The sequence below is a fragment of the Bradysia coprophila genome, unplaced genomic scaffold, assembly GCF_014529535.1.
Source record: "Bradysia coprophila strain Holo2 unplaced genomic scaffold, BU_Bcop_v1 contig_732, whole genome shotgun sequence".
Taxonomy (NCBI): Eukaryota; Metazoa; Arthropoda; class Insecta; order Diptera; family Sciaridae; genus Bradysia; species Bradysia coprophila.
In genome coordinates, this window is record NW_023503972.1 from 226,296 (window position 1) to 248,732 (window position 22,437).

The following is a 22,437-nucleotide window of genomic DNA, read 5'->3' on the forward strand; positions in this document are numbered from 1 at the left end:
ATTTGAGTTCTTTCGTTAATATTTCTCGCAGAAAACTGACAACCCTGATGACAGATGACAGATGACAGATGTCAAAAGCAAAAAAGTTTTTTTTGTAAACAAACCAAACGGAATCTTTCCTTCTAATTTTTGTTTGTCCCCCAAAAAAGAAAATTTTATCAATTGATGGCATGGAACAGTCAACGACAAAAGAACCGGAAGACATCGGTACGTGTATAATTTGTGTGATTCACTGAGTTACGTTGCTATACGGTATTAGCTGTTCGAGTGAATAACTAGGAAACTAATAGTCTATTTGACCGTTGAAAGCTTGTGAGGACTCTGTCAGCTTATTAGAAGCGAATATTTCCCTTTCCTACCTCGGAATGTGTTACTTTCAATCAACAATGGCATAACTTTCAGAGTGCTACAGCAGTGACAACTCCATGACAACTCCAGCACCATTCGAGACGTTCTTCGATGAGCTAATAAGTACACCGCAACCGGAAACGCTTCAGAGCACATACAAAACCATTCCGCAATTCTATCACAAACTGCCCAAGAATGGGGAAAACGTTCCACAAAAATTGCGCGAAGAAGCTCGCACCCTATTTCTGCAAAAGCGAAGCACCGAACTGCTGGACAATACCGAACTGAAAGCGCTGTGGGGTCTGCTGGAAAAGAATTTCACCCCGCCACTGGTAAATGCTGAACAATTCATCAGCTACGATGATTACTTGAACGTCATAAGAATTGCCGGAGATAAGTGCAAGTGGGTCAGCGACGAGTGTGGGAACGTTACCATTTTTTCTGATTCTATGTCTTCCTAGGCGTTATCTGACCGCTTCAGTGTTCGCTAAGCTTCAATCAGTTAGTGGATTTCCAGGACGCGTCAGCATCATGTCGTTGTTCAACTATACCATGAGGAAGGTCTGGCTACAACAAACTCGAATTGGCCTTTCGTTGTACGACTACACTGGACAAGGATACCTTAGGGAATCGGTAAGTGAACAAGATTCAATTCTAACCCGGCTCTGCTAAACACGCAATCCATACAACCGAAGGACATGGAATCGTACATTATGGAACTGATTCCCACACTGCCACAACTGGAAGGACTAGAACGGTCGTTTCACAGTTTCTATGTGTGCACGGCCGTTCGAAAATTTTTCTTTTTCCTGGATCCGCTGCGAACCGGCAAAATTCGCATTCGAGACATCTTATCGTGCAGTTTCCTCGATGATTTGCTGGAGGTGAGTGACACAGAGTTGTGAATCGATCGATTCGGTTTAATGGGAATCATTTCCACACGAAATATAGTTACGGGATGATGAGTCGCCAAAGGATTCACAAGAATTGAACTGGTTCTCAGCACCGTCAGCGTTGAGTGTGTACGGACATTATTTGAATTTGGACAAGGACCATAACGGTATGCTTAGCAAATCGGAACTTTCCGGGTAAGTTCTGCTTCGTATGTTTCTGGGACGACATATCCATCGTAATTTTTCACTCGTTTCTTCTGAAGATACGGCAGTGGAACTCTGACATCCGTCTTCTTAGATCGTGTGTTCTCCGAATGTCATACATACGACGGTGAGATGGACTACAAAACGTATCTGGATTTCGTACTGTGCCTGGAAAATCGTCAAGAGCCTCAAAGTTTACATTACTTGTTCAGGTTGGTAGGTCGACGTTCGGTTTTTTGGTTTTTGACGCAGTTACTAAGGCTCATCGATTTTTGCAGAATTTTAGACTTTGAGCACAAGGGATACTTGACGTCGTTTACGTTGAACTATTTCTTCAAGGGAATACAGGAACAGATTCTGGCACATCGAGCGGAAAAAGTGAATTTCCAAGATGTCAAGGACGAGATTTTTGACATGATCGGTCGACCGGCCGATCCGTTGCGCATTACGTTGAAAGATTTGATCAACAGGTGAGACTTTCAGAGCCTAAAATGTTTTGAAATTAGATTTGCAACTCATTCACATTTTCAGTGGGCAAGGCGACACGATCGTGTCAATATTAATTGAATTCCACAAATTTTGGGCGTACGAAAATCGGGAAACAATGGTGGTGGAGTCGACAAACATCGACGATAATTGCGCATCTCCTTAGAACTTCAATTTATCATTTTTTACCAGAATAAAATTTTCAAAAAGGAAACTTCTCCATTTTATACTGAACTGTTGAAACTGTCCTTCTCTTAGACTAAATAGAAATAGACTGGCAGTGTGTAGACGTACAACTGAAGCTATTTTTGTATATGAAAGGCCAGTCTATTACTATTCGGTCCAAGGTCCTTCTATACACTTAATATTAAACTCGAGAGGCATGCTAATCAGCACCCAAAAATTACACGGGCACACATACATGTTTACCGATAACAGGGCCATCATGCCATCTTTCCAAAAATTATACTGGCATCCAGACCAAGGTATACATATGGGTAGAGGTAATGTCATATAAACCGAATCAGAAGTGTAGTGGCACGAAAGGTCGATACAAACATCAGTTTTTTACTTTTTTTAAATCAACAAAGAAACCCGGGCCATCTGCTTTGTGATAGGCACAATAGCCTATTTTCACCTGCGTCTTCCCTAACTATTGACATCTATTGGCGTGATGTTTCCTTTCGTTGGTTCGATTATAACGTCAATTGATGCCAATGGAAGGACAATATTGCTCGAGCCTACAAATGGTCCGTTACACGTGCAAAATAATTCTTCGAGGACATGGGCTGATAGAGACAGAGTTCACCTTAAAATACCAGAAAATCAATTATTGTCCCTCTGTCGAGAACCTCGTTCAGCATTCAGTTTTGGCAGTTATATATTTGTTTCTATACTTGCGTATTTCCAAGGGCGGTTTTGCCCTATGTGGGCTGCTGCTGTTTGAAATGAAGAACATAAGAAAAAAATGTAAAAAGAAAATTTTAAGCCTATCAATTCAACTATGAAACCGTCGAAGAATGTCCATCATTGCTTGAGAATATCGATTAGGTGATCTAGTACATTTCCCAACGGAAAAAGCTTTTCACATTTTTCTGACAAAAGAGCTTTGGACGAAGCTTGTTCAATCGAATATTTAAAGACACACACACATACACATGGTGAAGTTTCGAAATGTTATGCAGCTTTCTTGAGTGTAAAACAAACGTTGTGCGGAAAATACAATCGGAAATCGGCGTAAAAATTGTGTCTTTAATTTGTGGAAAGTTTGGTTTATTTTTTCACCAGAAATAATTTTGTTGTTTTGTCGTTAATTTAAGTGGAAATTGGAGATATTGTTGCCGTTCATCAGTTTTAATATAACTTTGAAAAGTATCAAGGCACAATTTATTGGATTTTACATTTAAATCATTAAACAAAAAACAAAAATTCTGCTTTTTCCTTCAACATAATGTCATAAGCGTTCATCTACATCCAAAGAACAAAAAAAAAGTCTTAAAAAGTCATAGGGAAAGTAATTGATACATTTTCCATGTTATAATTTATACTTGACCTACAAAATCAGGGTTGACTTGCCGTGTAAATATACATAATACATATATGTCACCCCACCATATAGGTATAGTCGTAGCCGTAAAAGACTCGTAGTATGGCATGTTGTTTGAAATATAAAAAGGGGTGTGGCTGTGATGGTGTTTAATAATGTTGGGTGGATTAAATAGCTGGGATAGTACAGTTAAATAAATGGTTGTAGTGGCATATCGGGTAAATATTGATGTTTCGTTTAATTTATAATTAATGAATATTGGTGGGAATCGTGACGATGATTTCGAAGTGATTCTCCTAACACAATATTTTGGCAGAATTGGAGTATTACTCTTTTAATGTTCACCGTGCATATTAAACTCTAGCGGCCATTTACCGACTTTTGGCGCCAAAATATATGAAGACGTGGTTGATTGGTGTAAATGAAATTTGGTCAATTTTTTCTCATTTGGAAAAGTCATTTGTTGATCTAGGGAAGAAAAGTTGACAAGGGATTCCCAAGTTTCAGCGGAGAGGAGAAACTGACTATTATCTCGCCTGCGGTGTGAAAAAGTTCTTAGCACAATTTTCTGGTACATAGAATAGTATACTATTAAAGACTGTATAACTCCTCACTAATGTCCGTAGTATAGATACTAATAGTATACAGACTACAGACATTAGTTAGTTATACAGTCTCTTATACAGTTAACATACATAAAATCTAAAAATTGTTGAAATCGGCAACTTTGTTGTGATTATCACCCCGATGTAAAATTTAAATTTAATTTAAAAGTAAAAACTCAATCACATGTGTGTGGGAAAACCTTGAAAACACCCTAGTCCACTACATCACATTTAACAATCACTTTGGTGCGAACACTTTCAAATGTCATATTATATGATAAGAGTAGAATTCCTTTCAATTCCTGGTAATTCCTGAATTCTGGTTTTTATCTTATGTGTACCATTAAAAATCTAATCGATTTAGCCTCGGATTTAGCTCAAAGGCATAAAAAACAACTGAAAAGCCATAAAAGCATCAGTTACTTACTGTTATTTTATTTAGAGAAACAGATAAAATGTGACGGAAAATTAGGGAATTTTCGGTAATTTAATTTCCCTAAAATAGTTTCTGTAAGTGCGCCCAATTATGTACATTGTACGACATTCGATAAGTTTTCTTGCTGCTGATTTAGATAGAAGTGTCAAGTTAACGGAAAATTTCTTTGATTTTCAGCTCTTTTTGCGTACAGTCATCGCACTTCGCTTGAAGTGCGTTGGTACAGTTCACTAGCGAATTTTTGACAGTTTTGACAAAGCTAAACATATCGCAGACATGGGTAGAGAATAGAGATGGATCGTGAACTTTGACAGTTGTCATGTCACTTAACGAAAAGCAATTAAAATGAATCAATCCAAGAAAATGGGAGTGTGACATTATTATATGACAATGCGCGAAGAGGTGAAAACAAAAGAAATTTTTCCTTTACTTTACATTGTAAATCAAAAGTTAGGAAAACCAGCAGCGTAAGTTTAAAAAAAATGGCGATTGTTTTATCGACCCATTCCAAGGCAAAAACAGTTATTTTCCACATGGTTAGAAAAAGGAAATTCTCGATCTGAAATTGACGATATTTCAGTATATTATGTCATTAGGACCAAAAAGGCGTGCTTTTGACCTAGGTTTCTAAAGAAGTGATCAAGGAGTGATCAAGGAGTCGCCAATTTTGTAGCTATGAGCATTTTTAAGCGCCAGCTGTGTGAGTCATATCTTGGAAATTACAGCCACAGAAGTTCATCAAAGGACAGGGTCGAAAACAACACATAAAAGATGGATGTTTGTTTAGCTGGTTCGAAGCAATCAATTCCTTGATCTTGTATTGCTTGTGTGGACAACCAATGAAACGATTTGTTTACGAAATTTTGTTTATTGTTTCCCCTTGCATTCGGTCGTCGTTACCGACCATAATCATGGCTAAAACAATAAGTAATCATAATCGAATCGGCTCTACATGTTGAAGCTGAGCTTTACTTAAACTTACGTTACTTCTAAGATTCCAAGGACTTTTAGGTGTTGTTTTCTTCTCTGTTCTTTCGACGAAATTATCATCGGTCAGAAATCTTAAACTCAAACCTTGTCTTTCAAACGAACTTTCACAATGGAAAATCACTTGCAAAGTCTTGTTTTTTGCGTTATCCTCTTTTTATACTATTATGTGTTCAATGTTCCATGTTAGTCTTCTCTGATATCAGTTTTAAATAAATCGAGCGCTGATTAGGATTTTTTGACGCTACGATTCATCTTGGCAAAATCATCCATATTCACATTTAATTGAAATGAAATTCCAAAGAAATTCAAACTAAAAGATTGCTATTCCTCTCTTTCAAAAATGTGATAAAAAATAATCTTAAAATAACCAGTCAAACGTACTGACCATCCAACACACATATCCGCGCAGCTGCACTGCATTGAGATAAAACTTTTATCTGCATTCGTCGGGGGAGATTGTGTTATAAATCCAGAAAAGACAAGAAAACGAAGTCGTGGCTACTCGCACTCAGTATAATATACAAAATGTTCACGTGGTTCACATGATTGGGAATGCACTGCACTCTTTATTGGTAATATTAGTTTTCATTGTAAAATAGTGCTGGATATTAAAAGGAACCCAAAGGTTTTACCAGAAGAAATTATTAACAAAATTTCCCTGACTGGAACGACAATGCCTTCCGTTAGATGTTTTTTTTTTGATGTCACAAAGAAGTGGTCGTCTACCTAAAAACCAAAACGAAATTCTCCTCCAGTCCTCGCCGGCTTGCTAGCCAGTGCGTTGAGGAGATGGCGAATATTCGAACTATATTCGCATTCATTCTGCTTAATCACTTTATAATTTATGAAATTTGAAAGAATTAATTTCTGAGTAACAATTGGATGCAATGACTGTTCAAACATTCGGCATGTTATCATTTTCGTTCAGGATTACTAAGCAAAATTATCTGCTTCAATTATGACTAACACGGAACACAATGGAAATCAGATTCGATCAAGAAGAAGGCTCTATGAACTACCCCAAAAATGTATCTAGACGTCTTTAAGATCTTGCAGATCTTGTTTACTAGACACTAATTTGTGCGATTCTTATACCAAGGGCTTAGCGTTAGTACCATTTGAAAACATACCGACTAAAAAAATGGGCCTGATAAAAGTCGTTTACAACGCTTGTAGGTGGCAGGGAGGGTTTCTTTTAGAGATCGGCTTCTCAAAATGTGTTTAAATCTTTAAAAAATTAAATTTTCGAATTTCTCAAAAATTTCCTAATTTTCTAAAATATTTTTCAAATTCTCAGAAATTGTCCCTGACTTGTGGTGCAATTCACGCCGTAAGTGTGCCTAAAATTTGAATTTTAAGTGAACGATTCGATGAAAAAGTGAACCGAAAAATACATTTCAACGCTTCATTGTATGAAAATGAAATTATATTTTGAATTTCGACCGCACTTACGGCGTGAACTAGAAAAGATCTAAACGAAGCAAAACTTGTCGTCTCTATAAATTTATAATTATTATTGAATCACTTTCTAATTCTCTTATTATTCCATGATGTTATCCACGCGCTGAGGGACAGGTTTTTCTTTTTGGCATTAAGACATTCTCTTACAAAGCAATGTTTCATTACTTTTGGCTTTCTTATACAATATTGTTAGTAACACGTACGATAAAACAACATCCAATATCCCACATACGTACAGGGCTAAAACATTGTAAATGTTCTTATCTCGATGGCTTCCTGTTGGTACATTTATCATAAAAAAAATTAACCGGCCAGTTGTATTTTATAAAAGGATACCAAATCTGTGTCGATTTTTCAGTTTATCTGTGAATTTATGTGAGTGAACAACCAATAAAGTTTGCTATAGTACGGTCGTTCATGGGGCTTTGCTATTATATTTGAACTATAAGCTGCCCCGTGAAGGGCAAGATTATGGCGCTGTGAAACAACGTATGGAATTTGGAAATTACATATTTCTTCTGTGAATCGTAGATCGTTAGTAAGGACGATGTATTGTTGAAATACCAAAAAATACCATTGGCTGTTTCAAACTCTTCAACATTTTAAAAAATGATATGAACAGTTGCCGTGATTAGTGAAAATTCTAAGTTTATTAATATAACGAAGTTAAACGAAACAAGTCGCCACTTGGAATGAAAATAACTCAATAGTTCGCTGTATGAGGCCTAAAACATCAAGAACTAACACCAGTAATTCCGGTTTGGTAGATGCTCGCAAAGTCTCGATTTTATTTTCGGAAACTTTTTCTTTAAAAACATATTCAGGATGATGATTACGTTCTCAAAAAATTACTTTTTTTTAGTGAAATTTCAACAAAATTTTCCTTCAGTTGATCAGCTGATCCACACAACCAATACATTAACCATACATTACTTCCAATTGGGCAAATGATGGAAATGATATACTTCTTGTTTAAAACACACAAGAAGTACCATTTCCATCATTTACCCCATTGCCAAGTATTCCAGGTATTTTATTCAAAACTTGAGGTAAAGTTTTGCCACCGTGAAGTAAAGTTACTGTGGATTTACATAGCAACGTAAAAGTGACAGATGCAATGTTTTTTAAATACTGCAACCCGAAATTTCATTCATAAAATTAAAATTATGAATGAAATTTCGAGTTGCCGTATGAGAAAATTTTTGCATCTGTCACTTTTACGTTGCTATGTAAATCCACAGTTACTTTACCCCATGTTTTTGAATAAAAACTGTTTATATATATTTCTCGCTTAAAAAACGCACTTTATCTGACAGCAAACCTCGATATAAAGAAGGCTTTGCGATTCGCGTATAAACATCAAATACATAAGCCAACACAAAAACTTTATAGTCGAGTATATAAGTTTTATAGTTGAACTGTAAAGGTACATAGATGATGTGTTTATATACACACAGAATATGTGATTTGTTTTTGGTCAAATAAAGTGTGTTTAAGCGCTCAATATCTAAAAAATTTTTATTCTACAAGAGCTGTATGGGTGTTTTGTGTTCTCGAAATGGCAAATATATTCTCGACTTCGTCTCGAACCATTTACCATTCCTCGAACATAAAACACCCTTTACAGTTCTTGTAGTATAAATAACTATTATACGTCATTATATACGGTCTTAGGAGCGTACGTATAGCAGGTATAGCAACTGTAAAATTATAAACAGGTATTATCCGTTTCGATTGCATGTGTGGATCAGCTGAACAACAGCTGAAGCAAATTCGTGCTGAAATTTCACTGCTTCTGACTGTAAAATTCCCTAAAATAAAATGTGAAAAAAAGGAAAGATAATTGCAGGAGACACTTGACAGTGACAAAGTTTCAACCGTATCGCAAATCTAGTGAATATTCATTTTTTTTTCTTTTTTTTTCTCCAAAACAAATTTGCAATTTCAATTTGACTTTGGGCATTTTTTATATATCCTAATTTGATGTTTTCAATTTCAATGCGTTCTAGTTTCTCTTCTTTCTTATATACTAAACATAGCACCCGACTGCTACGCTCGCAATACTACACCATAACGTTTACGTCTATCAGAAGTGTAGAAAAGTCAGTGCATTTCTGCTTTCTACTCAGAGAATCGAGATTCGATTCTCGCTGGGGTCGCTGATTTTTTTTTATTATTTATAAATAAGGAAAATTAAGCGTAAAATGAAACTCCCTAGAAGGTATAATAAAAATATTATATATTACTCGGCAAGCCTCGACTGCTTCGTGACAAGTGTGTACTCTATTTTATCACATAAGCGGAAACGAGACAACAACATAGACCTGAAGTGTAATTTTTTAATTATTCTTCTAGTTAAGTAATTTTGACATCCGAACACCGCGCGTATGTGATAATAAATATTATGCACCTGTGTCCAAATGTTTATTTTGACGAGTTGGTGATTGTGATCCTAAGGCGTGGATTATAATCCAAATCGTCAAAATAAGCGTTTGAACATATGTGCCGATAAACATTTGGACACAGGTGCATAATGTTTATTTCGCAACAAGTGACGAAAAGTAGGAAAACGTTGTGTACAACTCGATGATAAATGCTATTTTAGGCACACAATGTGTATTGTCACACTCGGCCTGCGGCCCCGAGTGACAATCTACACATCTAGTGCCCAAAAAAGCATTTATCACTCGGCTGTATTAATAACTATTAAGTGCGACGTGAACAAATGAATCGAACTATAAATTTCAACGCTTCTATATTGAAAATATTGAAAATATAGTCTCATTATGATCCTTACGGCACAGAAAACGTAGTTCGTGACTCGTGACGAAAGCAGAATTTTTTCAGGACATGTCTTAAGCTTGTCCTACTCGGATTCGTTTTTGTTTTTGTTTTGTTTTTCGTCTCATTATGATCCTTAAGCTTAAGACTAGTCCTGAAAAATTCTACTTTTCGTCACTTGTGACGAAAAATACTATTACAGCATAACACATACGCTGACGGTAACTCAAACCAATTTTATTTAATTTTCCATGAGTCTCTTGTTGAGAAAGGACTAACCTATTGCTTGCTTCTAATTTGTCATTAAATGATCAAAAATTCATGGCGAAATTCAAACATCTGCTGGTTTAGCAAATTTGAAATCAAGAAAACTTTTAAGCTTTGTGTTTGTTTGTGTAACTCTGTGTGTACTCTATACACTGTATTTACTTCATTAAAAATGAAATGATTTTTCCTTTGTGGTGAATTTGTGATTTGTAAAAGTTTAAAAGTTCACAATGAAACATCATAAAAAATTAATTCGTTTTTCCTGTTGCTTGTACTTCAATCTATCTTAATTCATCGCCGCACCGTTCTCAAGATCAGGCAAATATAAATAAATCTTGAATCTAGCACCAATTAGCAGTTGCATTGCACTATAAGAATCTCATAGGATCAATACCGTGGTCTGTGTTTGGAGATGCTTACAATGTGACCACAAGGCTTAGAAATCGAGCTGGCAATGATTTAATCTGAGAAATCACATCGTAACTGTGTAACCAATATTTTTACCGAAAACCGTTCATTTAACCAATTGACAAACTTCACGCGAAAACTCGACTTTTCAACTTTTCCGTTCTCGTGACGTACGAGGGGCACCCTGAAAGTTTCGGGAATCGGGTATTTGCGGTTCGTAAAAGTATTTGACATGAACATATTCGTAAATTTCAACATTTTCTAAGTTCAATGACGACTCAATATCACAAAAAAAAGATTTCAGTGAGAAATGAGGAACATTTATAAAAAGGCTTGTCGGCCATTTTGGAAAATTGAGGAATTTATTTTTGGTAGTAATGTTTGGTTTAGGGTTTTTTTCATTTATAAATTATTTTTTTTGCTAATTTGTATGTTTGTGTGTAAAGGATGGTCTATCAAGATAATAATGAGTGATATACGCGGCCTTCAAATTGTGACACTTCTTAGTAATGGCGAAAAGTGGAAGCATCGACTTCTGACCCATTGAATGCCACCAGGTCTGCCTGAAAAACCGATTTTCATGACTTGAAGTATTTTTCTAGTTCATTGGACTCTCAGCTATCAGAAAAGTCATAATTTATGTAAAATAATTTTGATTTCGCAAAAACCTGATCCATCTGGTGGGGCCGCTCTCGTAGTGAAATGTCATGTGAATCTAATTCTATAGATTTTTACAGAAATTGGTAACGAAATGTATTAAAATTCCTTAGGGAATTATTTCTAGGGCTATTTCATCGAATAATGCTGGTATCACATCAATACTGCGATCCAAACAATAGTGAAATTGGTCTAAACTTGCTAAAATCGTGAAATTGTACTGTAACTTTTAGATGATACGCCCTAATGCCCAAGTATAATTTTTTTTATCTGAGTCTTCTATTTACCCAAAAAAATATAGAAATTTACGAGTATGTTCATGTCAAATACTTTTACGCGCCGCAAATACCCGATTCCCGAAACTTTCAGGGTGCCCCTCGTATCAGTATTTTACATGACTAGGGATATAAAGATGAACAGTAGAGTTTTCGTGTGACTTTTGTTGATCCGAGGCGTAGCCGAGGTCAATAAGCACATGAAGGCGAGACTTTTCATTTTTATCCGGAGTTGTGTAATGTGGTGTCCAGGTAGCTCAATCAGTAGGGCGTCGGACTCACAGCTTCTCACAGAGGTTCTCGGGCTCTGATGATTAGTCACTGCTAATTGAGCTATATTGGCCGTAAGGTCTCACAAAGAAATCCGAGAAATTTAAATCAAAGACATCGACTTCTCATTGCAATTCAGAAGTCAAAGAGAGATGGAAAAACATGCAGCAGCTCCATCTGTCAGTAATGACAGTAACTCAGCTATACCAGCGTTTAGGTCGAAATGACTCCCAATGTAAAATACGCTTACATTGACGGTGGTAGTTCGGATTCCACCTTATCAGAAGGTCTAGGCCCAAACGGAGGTCTCAATAAGTAAAAAAAATCATGCTGAGGGCGTCGAGATTATTGCTTGAAACATGAAAAGTACGGTTTTCGATGCATGTAGCAGGTGAATAGCTATTAATAATGATAAATCGTTTGTGGTAGTTACAAAACCGACTGGTGTTAAATTATCAAATACGTAATGCGAAAGTAATTCATTGCATGAGGTAACAATTTTGTGATAAAAGCAAACTCACTCTTGTGTTTTTGAGCAACAAACTTCGGTAGCTGTCTTTTCGACAAGTGTAGAGTCGGAATATTCGACTCGACTTCGACGTTGAGGTAAATAACCACACTACGAAAAAACGAGCCAATAGATTAAGGAATTTGTTTATGTATTGTCCGTTGAGAAGTAGATCGCCACCGGTTTCTGGTGGGTTTTGGTTTTTTTTATGTCTCTGTGTGGTATGTCTAACATTATGCATCAGGTCGGAGAGGGAGTTTGGGTTTATCTTCCATCGACACATAAAAAATGATATTTTAATTGAAAGGTTACGCTGATCGCTTGATGAAAAAGGACTTCACCTAGCACAAATTAAAGACCTTGTACATATGTTTGACATTGCAATGTGGGCAACATAGAAAGACTGAACTTGAAGATCTACATGCAAAACACATACCGAACGAGCCAATCTTAATCTATCAAAACGATTAAATTTGGCGCTTAGCATAGGGTGAGCGTACCAATTCTCGGACAAGAATGAGTCCTTTTATGAATGAGAGAACAATAGGTGTCCGAGGACTCATTCCTGTCCGAGGATTGGTACGCTCACCCTACACATTTAACATTTAGTGCAATTTTATTTAAATTTCCCTTGGCGCCAAAAACTAAAGACGGCCCAGAACACGCGTTGTCAGATAATGTGTAATTTGTAAAATTTCATTGCATTAAAAATGCAATAGCCTTTCTAACTTTTACATATGAAGAATGGAAGAAAATACGAACCCGCATAAGCTACCAGGGACGTATACATTCTGCATATGTAATACCGTTTCAGTATTTCTACAACCATTGAGTAAATCACTCGTCTAATTTCATCGCCTCCAAAATGCATTCCGTACGAATTCACCCAGTGATGAGTCTAATATCTTTGGTATTTTATCGAATTGGCTTTTGGTATCGAGGAGACGTGTCTACGCCCAGAGAATTCGCATTAAAGCTTTTTTACTGCTTCTACTTTTCACTTGCAATCATTTTATTCTTGGTAGGAGCTGTTACAAATGAATCTCTGGACGAGTCTATGTTTCTGGCGGAAACAGGTCTTGTGAATGGCGTTTTGTTAATCAAACTCTGGTTTGTGATGTGGAAACAGCAGCTAGCTCTGGATTTACTGGATCGACTCTGTATTTTCTCGATCCAACATGAAGAGGACTTCAATTTTTTCACTAAAAAATTAGGAAAATTGATGAAATTTGTATCTTCATTCATCTCTGCAACTTTCGTCTTTTCTTCCGCCGCTGGAATTCTACCTGTCGTTGGAAATCAGAAAAAATTCTTTGTCGATATTCCGTTTCCATTCGACTATGAAAACAGTGACATTTTGTTCCTGATTGCAAGTACATTTGTCTTCAGCGAATCGATCCTTGCGATCCTGATAGTCACATCTTCTACTGTGATTTGGTACATAATGTTCCATTGTTCCGCAAGATGTGAAGTTCTAGGTCGAGAGATGCAAAATATGGGCCGGAATACTGGAAATGGTAAAATGTCGAAGAAGGAAAAACAAAACATTTTTCTTCGGGAATTGAAGACATCGATTGAAGATTTTTTGCATTTGAAAGGGTACGGTGTAAATGCAACAGCGGTTATGGTTGATTCTTTCGATTTTTTTTTAGATTGATCGACGAGGTGGAGTCCTATACCGCTAATTTATTTCTTATTCAGTTTGCTACCAGCGGAGTATGCATTTGCGGATCGGTTTATTGCTTGGCATTTGTAATTTTAAAACGAATTTGGGAGCTGCTCTTGAAAATTGTCGAGGATATCAATTGTTCAGGATTTAGAGATGAACTCTTCTGAAAAGCAGTCTACCAAAATCGAAACTATTTTTTTCTTAATTTCATTTTGTTGTGAGCTTTGGTGCAGGACGTACTGTCAGGATTTCTTTCGGGAATTCCGACAATTATCGAGAATTTCAGGAAGTTCCGAAATTTTGAAATTTTTGATCATTTGTCGAAAATTGAGAATTTGCTAAAATTCTTGAAAGGCGCTCAAAATTCTTATTTCGATAGTGATCATAAATTTCTGGAATTTTTTACCAATTTTGAGAATTTTCAAGAATCATCTTCACGAACCCATTCCCATGATGTGCAGATTTCACAATCAGCGTCCAATAAACTTCTGAAGTTCATTAGTGACCAGATGGAGACATCCAAAAGTTGGAAGAGAACAAATGTTTTAAACATTTTCTGCCACCACATCACCTTACCTTTTCAAAAAAGCCCATGACTACCACCTTCTGTGGTAGAAATTTTTGTACAACTTTTATTCATTTTAAAATGGTAGAAGTCTTCATCTGATCTTCACTCATGAATTTAGGTCTCCTAAGTTTTTCCATCGAATTCCTACACGAGTTTGTTGTGTACGTTTTTTAAAGCAAAAAAATTTAAGAAACAAATGGCAATCGAGAACACTTATTATTACCGTAACTCCGTTCTCAAATCATTCCCATTCATTAACAGTCAATCATTTCCAGGATGTCAGTGACAATTTTATGGGACTATTAGTAAGCGTCTACTTATTCTCTTACAACATTTGCGAGCTGTTTGTAATTACATACTTTGGGAACGAAATAATGCTGTCCACCAATCAACTGTCATACAGCCTCTTTGAGTCGAATTGGACAGATCAGCCGCAATCCACGAAGATGTGTATCATCATTTTCGGGGAATATTTGAAACAACCACGTGAATTGTTGGTTGGTAAACTGTATCCATTGACTTTGGAAACATTTTCTCGGGTAGGCTTCACGATTGCACTGTGCTTGTTTTCCAAGTAACATTTTGGTTTCAGATTTTAAATTCAGCTTACAGCATGTTCAACATTTTGAAAAATAGTCAAACTGGGAACTGATGAATCGACACAAACAAAATTGTTGTTATAACTTTAATGAAAATTTATTGATTAAACCACATACTCAATCATACTCAAGAGCAACTTAGTTGAACTTTAGAAAATTCAGTTCTGGAACCTCACATTATATTATCACGTACGTCGGTATCGCATGTGGAATGATTAGAACGAATTGAAATAGCATTACAACACAACGTTGGAGATTCCATAACTTAAACCTATTTGATGGTATCTTCATAAAAAAATATTTTATTGGAGAGCAGCGGGAAATTAGTACAAATTCTTCGAACAAGGTGTGCCAAGGCTATACCACAAGATTAGGTTCCACAAATCTCGACTTCTCCTCGGGTGGACTACCAACGTCTAGTGTGAGAAAATACCTGTATTACTGACTTGATAACTATTTGGATTCCTTCAATTCACGCCATAAGCGTTCCGCAAAATTTGAATTTTGAGTAAACAAGAGAAGTGATGAGATTATAGGAACTGACCTCTGGAGAGCTTCAACTATCCTAAAAAACAAAATACAGTCGAAAAAAACTGATGGAAGCTCACTTAATCTTTGAGTTCTAGCGTTGGGAGCAAGATGGACAGTGAGTAGTGATGAGATTTTAGGAACTGACCTCTGTAGACCTTCAACTATCCTAAAAAACAAAATACAGTCGAAAAAAAACTGATGGAAGCTCACTTAATCCTTGAGTTCTAGCGTTGGGAGCAAGATGGACAGTGAGTAGTGATGAGATTTTAGGAACTGACCTCTGTAGACCTTCAACTATCCTAAAAAACAAAATACAGTCGAAAAAAACTGATGGAAGCTCACTTTATCCTTGAGTTCTAGCGTTGGGAACACTTGGGAGCACTTAGAGGACATTCATTGTCATATTGTGGGGAATCATTCAAAGACACTTTGCTCTAGTAATTCATTCGGGTAAAATGATAAAAGAACATTCGAAAAGTTCAGGTAATTTCTCATTTTATTTAGAGAAAAATGTCTGTGGGAAGGGGGGTGCTTCATAGCGGTATATCTCAGATTCTTCTGATACGTACAAGCTCGGCCGGCTAGATCTGAAAGTAATAGTCACCAGCTTTCCAACGCGTCCCCTAACGTCAAATTTTATTTAGAACTGGTCAGGGAAATTGAGTTCAAAGTTAGCGGTTTTTCCGGTACACTTTTCAGGGAACCCAGGATAACTCACTGAACTTTTAATTTTCCAAAAAAAAGTTGTTCTAGCGATTTTAGGTATTGAGATTCCGGTCCAACCATAAAAAAATATTCAGTTTTGACCGAGATATTTCACTTTTAAGTTTTACACTAAAACCGGTTTTTACCGGTACTTACTGGTTCAAAACACAAAAAAAAAATTAGTTAGGAAAGTCTGGCCCCCAATCATATCCAATCGTCAAAAATCAAAAAAGTTTTGAATCGAGCAGAACGCTTTTTTTCAACATAAGAAACCAGACTACTATGTAGTCCAGGCCCTTGTGTCAGAAAAAATGGCTCCATTTGCCAAAAATGTAATAAAAAAGCCGTTTTAAGAAAAAAGAAAATTGTTTCCACAACTTTTCATTTCCAATCATGTATGATTATTGAAAAGCTCGAAAAACGTAGAGCGTGCGGTTGAACACAATACAAGGGGCCCGACTGATGAGAATATATTGTGATCCAACGCCGCGGTAATAAGATCAGGCCGCCGCACTTTTTATTTTCAATTTTCAGCGCATTTGTGTCTTTAGGTGAAAATACCTAAAATTTATTTATTGTCGATACTCAAACCAATATATAAATTTTCTGTTCGTCTTTGGTTGAAGGTGGTAATCTACCACCTGCTTCTCTATTTGTCATTGAAATCATGAAAAATTCATGACGAAGATTAAACATCTGCTGGTTGTTTGTTCAACCCAGTCGAAATCAAAAAGCTTTAAAATGAATTAATAAAATTAACTGGACGATCGGTCCGCGTAATGCTGGTAATGTTGGTTTATGTTGTATCTACTTCATTAAAAATGAAATGATTTTTTTTCCTTTGTGGCTCGAACAGACTTTGTGATTTGTAGGAGTTTATAAAGTGCATAATGATTCATCATTAAAAATGAAATCGTTTTTCTTGTTGCACGGTGAATATATCCTGCATGACTTGCGCTTGAATTATTAATCTATCGTTTGATTATTTAGTGAATCTGAAGATTTCGTCCATCGCATTCAATTTGCAATACGAAGAGATGAATCGACTGTTAAAACAAAGATAAAACTTATCTTGCAACATTTTCCCTTATATTTTTGTGTTGATTCTCTTAATGTTCACTTCAGATTACACATCCTCAGACGTTAATTTTTTCCATTTTTGTCCCCATCAGCATTACGCTGAGTGTAGAAACAGAAAGGTCCTCAGACTTAGAGATTTATGATCTATATGTCTGTATGAAGAATTAAAAAAATCAGTTTCAGTGTGAAGGTTGCAGAAGTTGCAGTGATACGGCGAAGCCATGGTCACTTTTTATTATTATCGAGACTTCCAAAACTTTCTTCAAGTGTAAAGTCGAATGATCTTCGATTACACATTCAAAAACTTTAGCTAAATTCTCCTCGGTTTGCGATATAATAACGTCGTTTGTGGACAGCTCCTTTCGCCTTACTTGTTTAGTTTCCTTGAAATCCCACCCAACCTAAAAGTGGTTTTTCATATTGCATTTCTTCATAATACAGTAATTTATTTGCTCTTATTTACAGGAACCATTCGGCATTTCCTTCGAGTCGGTGACACCAATTGTTTAAATTTTCACAACAAATGAGTATGATGGTAGACATAAAAAACCAGCAATATCCATTAGGGTTGGTCGTATTTTCATTTTGTTTTTATTTTAAAAGGCCTTACTCCAGGCTGTACTATGTCGTAGCGTGAGGTTGCACTCTTTGCTGACTAATACATCGGGCATTTGGGAGCAGAAGGCATTACTGTTAACTGTAGCTAAAAGCTGAGGGCCCAGTTATAAAATATCATAAGAGCGTTGATGATCTACGTCGCCACTCTACTGGCAGAGTATCTCTGGTCAGTATTCCCGACTAAGACTTTTCGACCAAAAATTGCAACTTTATTTGCAAACAAAATCGACAAACCATGGCATAAAATGTCGTGTGAGGTATGTCCAGTATGCCTGAATAGGTAGTAATTTTCAGTTCATTCGTTTTATTAAAAATGAATTCAAAAATTACCCCGTTTGGTGAAGTTTGCTGTTAGTTAGGTAGCACCATCGATATAATATAGGGTAGATAAGTAATGTCAAAGCAACTTTATGCGGAAAGATCACATGGATTTATGTGTAACGTAACTTACGTTTTGAGAAGCGCGCGAAATAATGTCATGCAACTGTTTGAAAATATTGAAACTCTGCATTTCTCAATTGAACGGAATTGGCTGTAAATACGTAAAATTGTAAGGAATTGAAAGTAAATTTAGTCTAATTTACTTTCAATTCTCTTACTATGTATTAATGTATTTCCAGTCAATTCTGTTCAATTCCTTATAACTCCACAATTTCTTGTACTAATATCAATTACAATTATTTACCGGAGTATTCGGGTATTCGAGTACAAAACGCTCCTTTAACTTTAGACTCTATTTGACAACTATATTTATAGTGAGTCACCAACTATTTCCTACAAGAAAATATGTCGCAATGGAATCGAATAATAACGGAAAATATCGTGGAATTATTTCGAAGATTCGTGGAATTGTAGAAATTAATTGGAATTATAGGAATCGAAGGGCGAATCCGGCAATTATATGTGTTGATCCGGTAATTGAAGTAATAAAAGGAATTGGAAGCAATTAAAAGGAATTAGTAATTGATTTGCCATCATTTCGGCCAGTCGGTTACCCCTCGTATATTTCCGAAATTTCGTTCTTCGTGTCTCATTATCTACAGTATATTATATCGATGATTAGCACACAAAATTTGGTATACGATTGTACTGCCAGTGGTTAACATTTTGATCTATAGACCAGCGAGGAAAAGTTTTTTGATAACGAGCTAAACATACTCGTTGGAGTGTTGTTTCAAAGGCCCAAAATTGCCAATTTTTTGGGGAAATTTAACAATTTTTAAAAACTTTTTAGAATTTCTACGAACGATGTTGCGTCAAAACTACAAAAAAACATATTTTTATTCCATTTTTTATTTTTATTTTTTTCTAAAAGATATTCTAGATCATAAGAATTTTGAGTATAGTATAAGAGATGTACTTAGGTGTATAGTAAACGGTTTGCTTTTCTTCTCTAATTTCATGTTCATAGCATTTTTTTTTGTTTGTTTTTAATAATAATAAATTCACAGATTATATAGATATAAAAGGGAGTAACGATACATTAGATTATAATAATAATTTTTTTCTTTTTTCCTCTTATCTTACGAATTTAAAAGTTTAAATAAAATAAAATTATTTTTTTGTATTTTTAATTATAAATTTTTTTAATTTTAATTATTTTGATTCCAATTTTTTGTTGCCTGATTAAATAATTTAAGATAAAAATGATTAAAGAAAACGTTAAATTAAAAAAAAACAATTATAACAATAACTAATAAACAAAGAAAAAACGGATTCAATAAATTGGTTCTGAATAAATTAATTTAACTGGGATAATGGGGTTGTTACACTACAAAATAATGAAGTTAAAAATGGTAAATTAAATTTGTAAATATATTTTTCTTTTGCTTTTTTTAAACTTATTAATTGATAAAAAATAATGATAATAGAGCGTGAGTGGGTGTAAATATATTATTTAAGAATTTCTTTTCATTTCCAATTCAATTTTTCAGAATGAAGAAGAAAAAAAAACTTTCCCTTTTTCTCAATTTAAAATTTTCATTGATAGAATAACAATTAGAGATTATTTATATTAGCACAAATTCGACTAGATTATTGTTGCAAAACAAAACATAACTAAGAAATAGAGATAAAAACTAAATTTTTAGATTTTTTTAAAATTTTATACAAATCATTTTTGTTGACATTTTTTTATCATTTTTTATTTTGTGATATCTTTTACATCAGATACTAGGGGGCAGCATTTTTCATTGTTCTTTTTTTCATAAATGTTTTTTTAAACTGCAGAGGAGTAATTAGTTCCTAGCCTTCTATGACTTTTAAAGAAACAAGGTGCACAATAAAATCAGGCGCTCAATGTATTCCGACTTATTCCGACACTAACCGTTATTTCCTACAAATATTTTACAAACAAAATCCTCATTCAAACATGCGACAGAACATTCATGGCCTTTGTCATCGGAAGTCAGTGTCGGCCTGGCCATATAGTATCCAGTTAATATTTATGGTACCTTTTTCGTCACTATCAACCGCCTACTAATCAATCATCCAACTACGCCTTTTGGAAGCACTGTCAGAAGTACAATATGCATTAAATACGCTTGCTAATTGTTCTTCACGCGTGAAATACGAGTAGTTCTAGTTTCGTGCGTGAGTTTGTGTTGAAGAACAACACAGCGTTGCTACAAGCATAAACACTGATTTGACAAGTGTCAAATTTGGAGGCTGTAGTGACAAGAGCTACCGCTTACGATTATTTGTATTGTATGTTTTAACTCACACATCGAAGTAATCTATCTATCTATACAAAAGAAACGCAGTGCTTACTGTCATTTCATCAGCCTCCGAATATTTTGTATGTTCATGCTAGTAGCAGGGCTGAGTGAGAACGCAGTAGTAAGAAGATGAATCGCAATCAGCGCTTCTGGTACTTTCGTTAAGACTAGGAAACTTATTGGCCTGCAGAGGCGCCATAATATATTTTCAGTTCAAAATAATGGTAAGTGTCCGAAAAAACCTTAGCGATGAAGAGACCTTGACTACCAAAAATAGCTAACATTCCCCGGAAGTCATTTTTACCTAAATGCCATAGCGAGGCAGGAAGGAAGGCAAACAAATTGTCGCTTCAATTGATTTTTTTTGCACAATTTTGTATCTTCTTCGAGGAAAACTCGATATGTTATTTAATATCCAAAGATAGAGCAAGAAGACTAGATGACTTTTGGAAAGTCTACTATTTTGTAGGCATCGTACCCATCTCAGTCTGGTGACATTTTTGCTGTTTATAATGTCGTTGAGTGCCCAAAGTCAATCTATATATAGAGATCCATGGATACAATTGTTGCTCTTTAGTATGGCATTTCCACAATATTTGCTACTGGGTGTGTCCCAACTCGGTAATCACTCGATGAATAGAATTTAAAAAAAGATGTTGCACCCCTAAAGTACGGTTCTCTGTGTCGTTTAAATTGATTTTTAGTCATTTTCCTTCTCATTTGTTTTTTTTTAAAGCATTTACTAAACAAAATTAACATTTTCTTTTGTATGCATTTAACGAACTTTTAACAAATGGAACATCGGTCTACGAAACTTTGAAATATTAGTTTTAAAACAAACTTTTATTCGATCAAAATTTTCAAAATGTGAAATCATTGAATCTTTCAATGCAATAATCATGGCATTTATATACGTCGATGCGCGTCCTTCAACGCAATTTTCTCGGCGAAAAGAAAGTTGATATAATTTCCATGTAATATCTTTTCAATTATTAAATGAATTTTAATATTTTATTGGTTTTCGAGTAACATTCAATAGCAATTTTATACTTTTTTTCTTTGTTAAGTTCTAATACAATTGTCTTCGTATAAGAGCAGGTTAATATTTTAATTAATTTACAATTTTGTCGTTTAAATTATCTTTTCCTTTTCCTTTAAATTATACAGTTTTAGTATTCATACCATAAGTGTCTGCCTCCGGAATTCGCAATCATTTTAACGCAATGTTTTTGACAGTATTAGTCACGCCTGAGATTTTTGTCGTTTTTATATAATGACAGCCATTTTGTTTGCTTACATTGACGTAATCATCTGGAAACGTATGTCATGAGTTAAACAATCAAAACTGTTTATTATACTCGTTTATACGGTAGAAGTTGCTACACGTACGCGCGTGGTAGTGGTAAAACCGTATAAAGACCTATAAACAGTTTTGATTGTTCGTGTGGATCAGCTGACAAACAGCTGAAGCAAATTCATGTCCGAGACGAAAGTTTTACATGAAGGGTTACGCAGATCACTTATAAGTTCGTAATGTTACTACACAGGTGCGTTTTAACATTCAGTAATGTCGTTTGAGCAAAGCTGTCGACGCCAATTGCACGCCCCAGTAACCAAATTATGTATTGCGGATCTTCCACCAAATTTAAACAATCAACATAATGTAACTGGCCATTTAGAGAGCAATGTAAATGTGACAGGTGCGCAATTTACGTTTATAATTTTCAAATGAAATTCGGAGTTGTAACTGCGCATCTGTCACTTTTGCATTGCTCTCTAAACGGCCAGTAAGTAGCGTGAATGCATAGCTTCTGG

The 22,437-nt window shown here is 35.4% G+C and overlaps 1 protein-coding gene across 2 annotated transcripts; it reads left to right on the forward strand.

Moving 5' to 3' along the window:
• The first annotated feature begins 60 nt into the window (after positions 1-60).
• LOC119084153 (serine/threonine-protein phosphatase 2A regulatory subunit B'' subunit gamma-like) lies at positions 61-19,536 on the forward strand. 2 transcript variants are annotated; one of them, XM_037194003.1, is made up of 9 exons: positions 61-207; positions 403-751; positions 810-981; positions 1,044-1,232; positions 1,300-1,436; positions 1,505-1,657; positions 1,724-1,915; positions 1,977-2,114; positions 19,518-19,536. In XM_037194003.1, exons 1-8 carry the CDS (start codon positions 171-173, stop codon positions 2,095-2,097), a joined length of 1,350 nt encoding a protein of 449 aa, XP_037049898.1. In that variant the 5' UTR covers positions 61-170; the 3' UTR covers positions 2,098-2,114; positions 19,518-19,536. The 2 variants fall into 2 exon arrangements, with proteins under 2 accessions (XP_037049898.1, XP_037049897.1); XM_037194002.1 differs by lacking the exon at positions 19,518-19,536 and having other exon boundaries at positions 1,977-2,139.
• Positions 19,537-22,437: the final 2,901 nt, after the last annotated feature.

Coding starts and splice junctions, on each gene's coding strand:
- LOC119084153 (XM_037194003.1), top strand. CDS start 171: ATGGAACAGTCAACGACAAAAGAACCGGAAGACATCG. Junction 982..1,043: donor AAGGATACCTTAGGGAATCG/GTAAGTGAACAA, acceptor ATACAACCGAAG/GACATGGAATCGTACATTAT. Junction 1,233..1,299: donor TCCTCGATGATTTGCTGGAG/GTGAGTGACACA, acceptor CACGAAATATAG/TTACGGGATGATGAGTCGCC.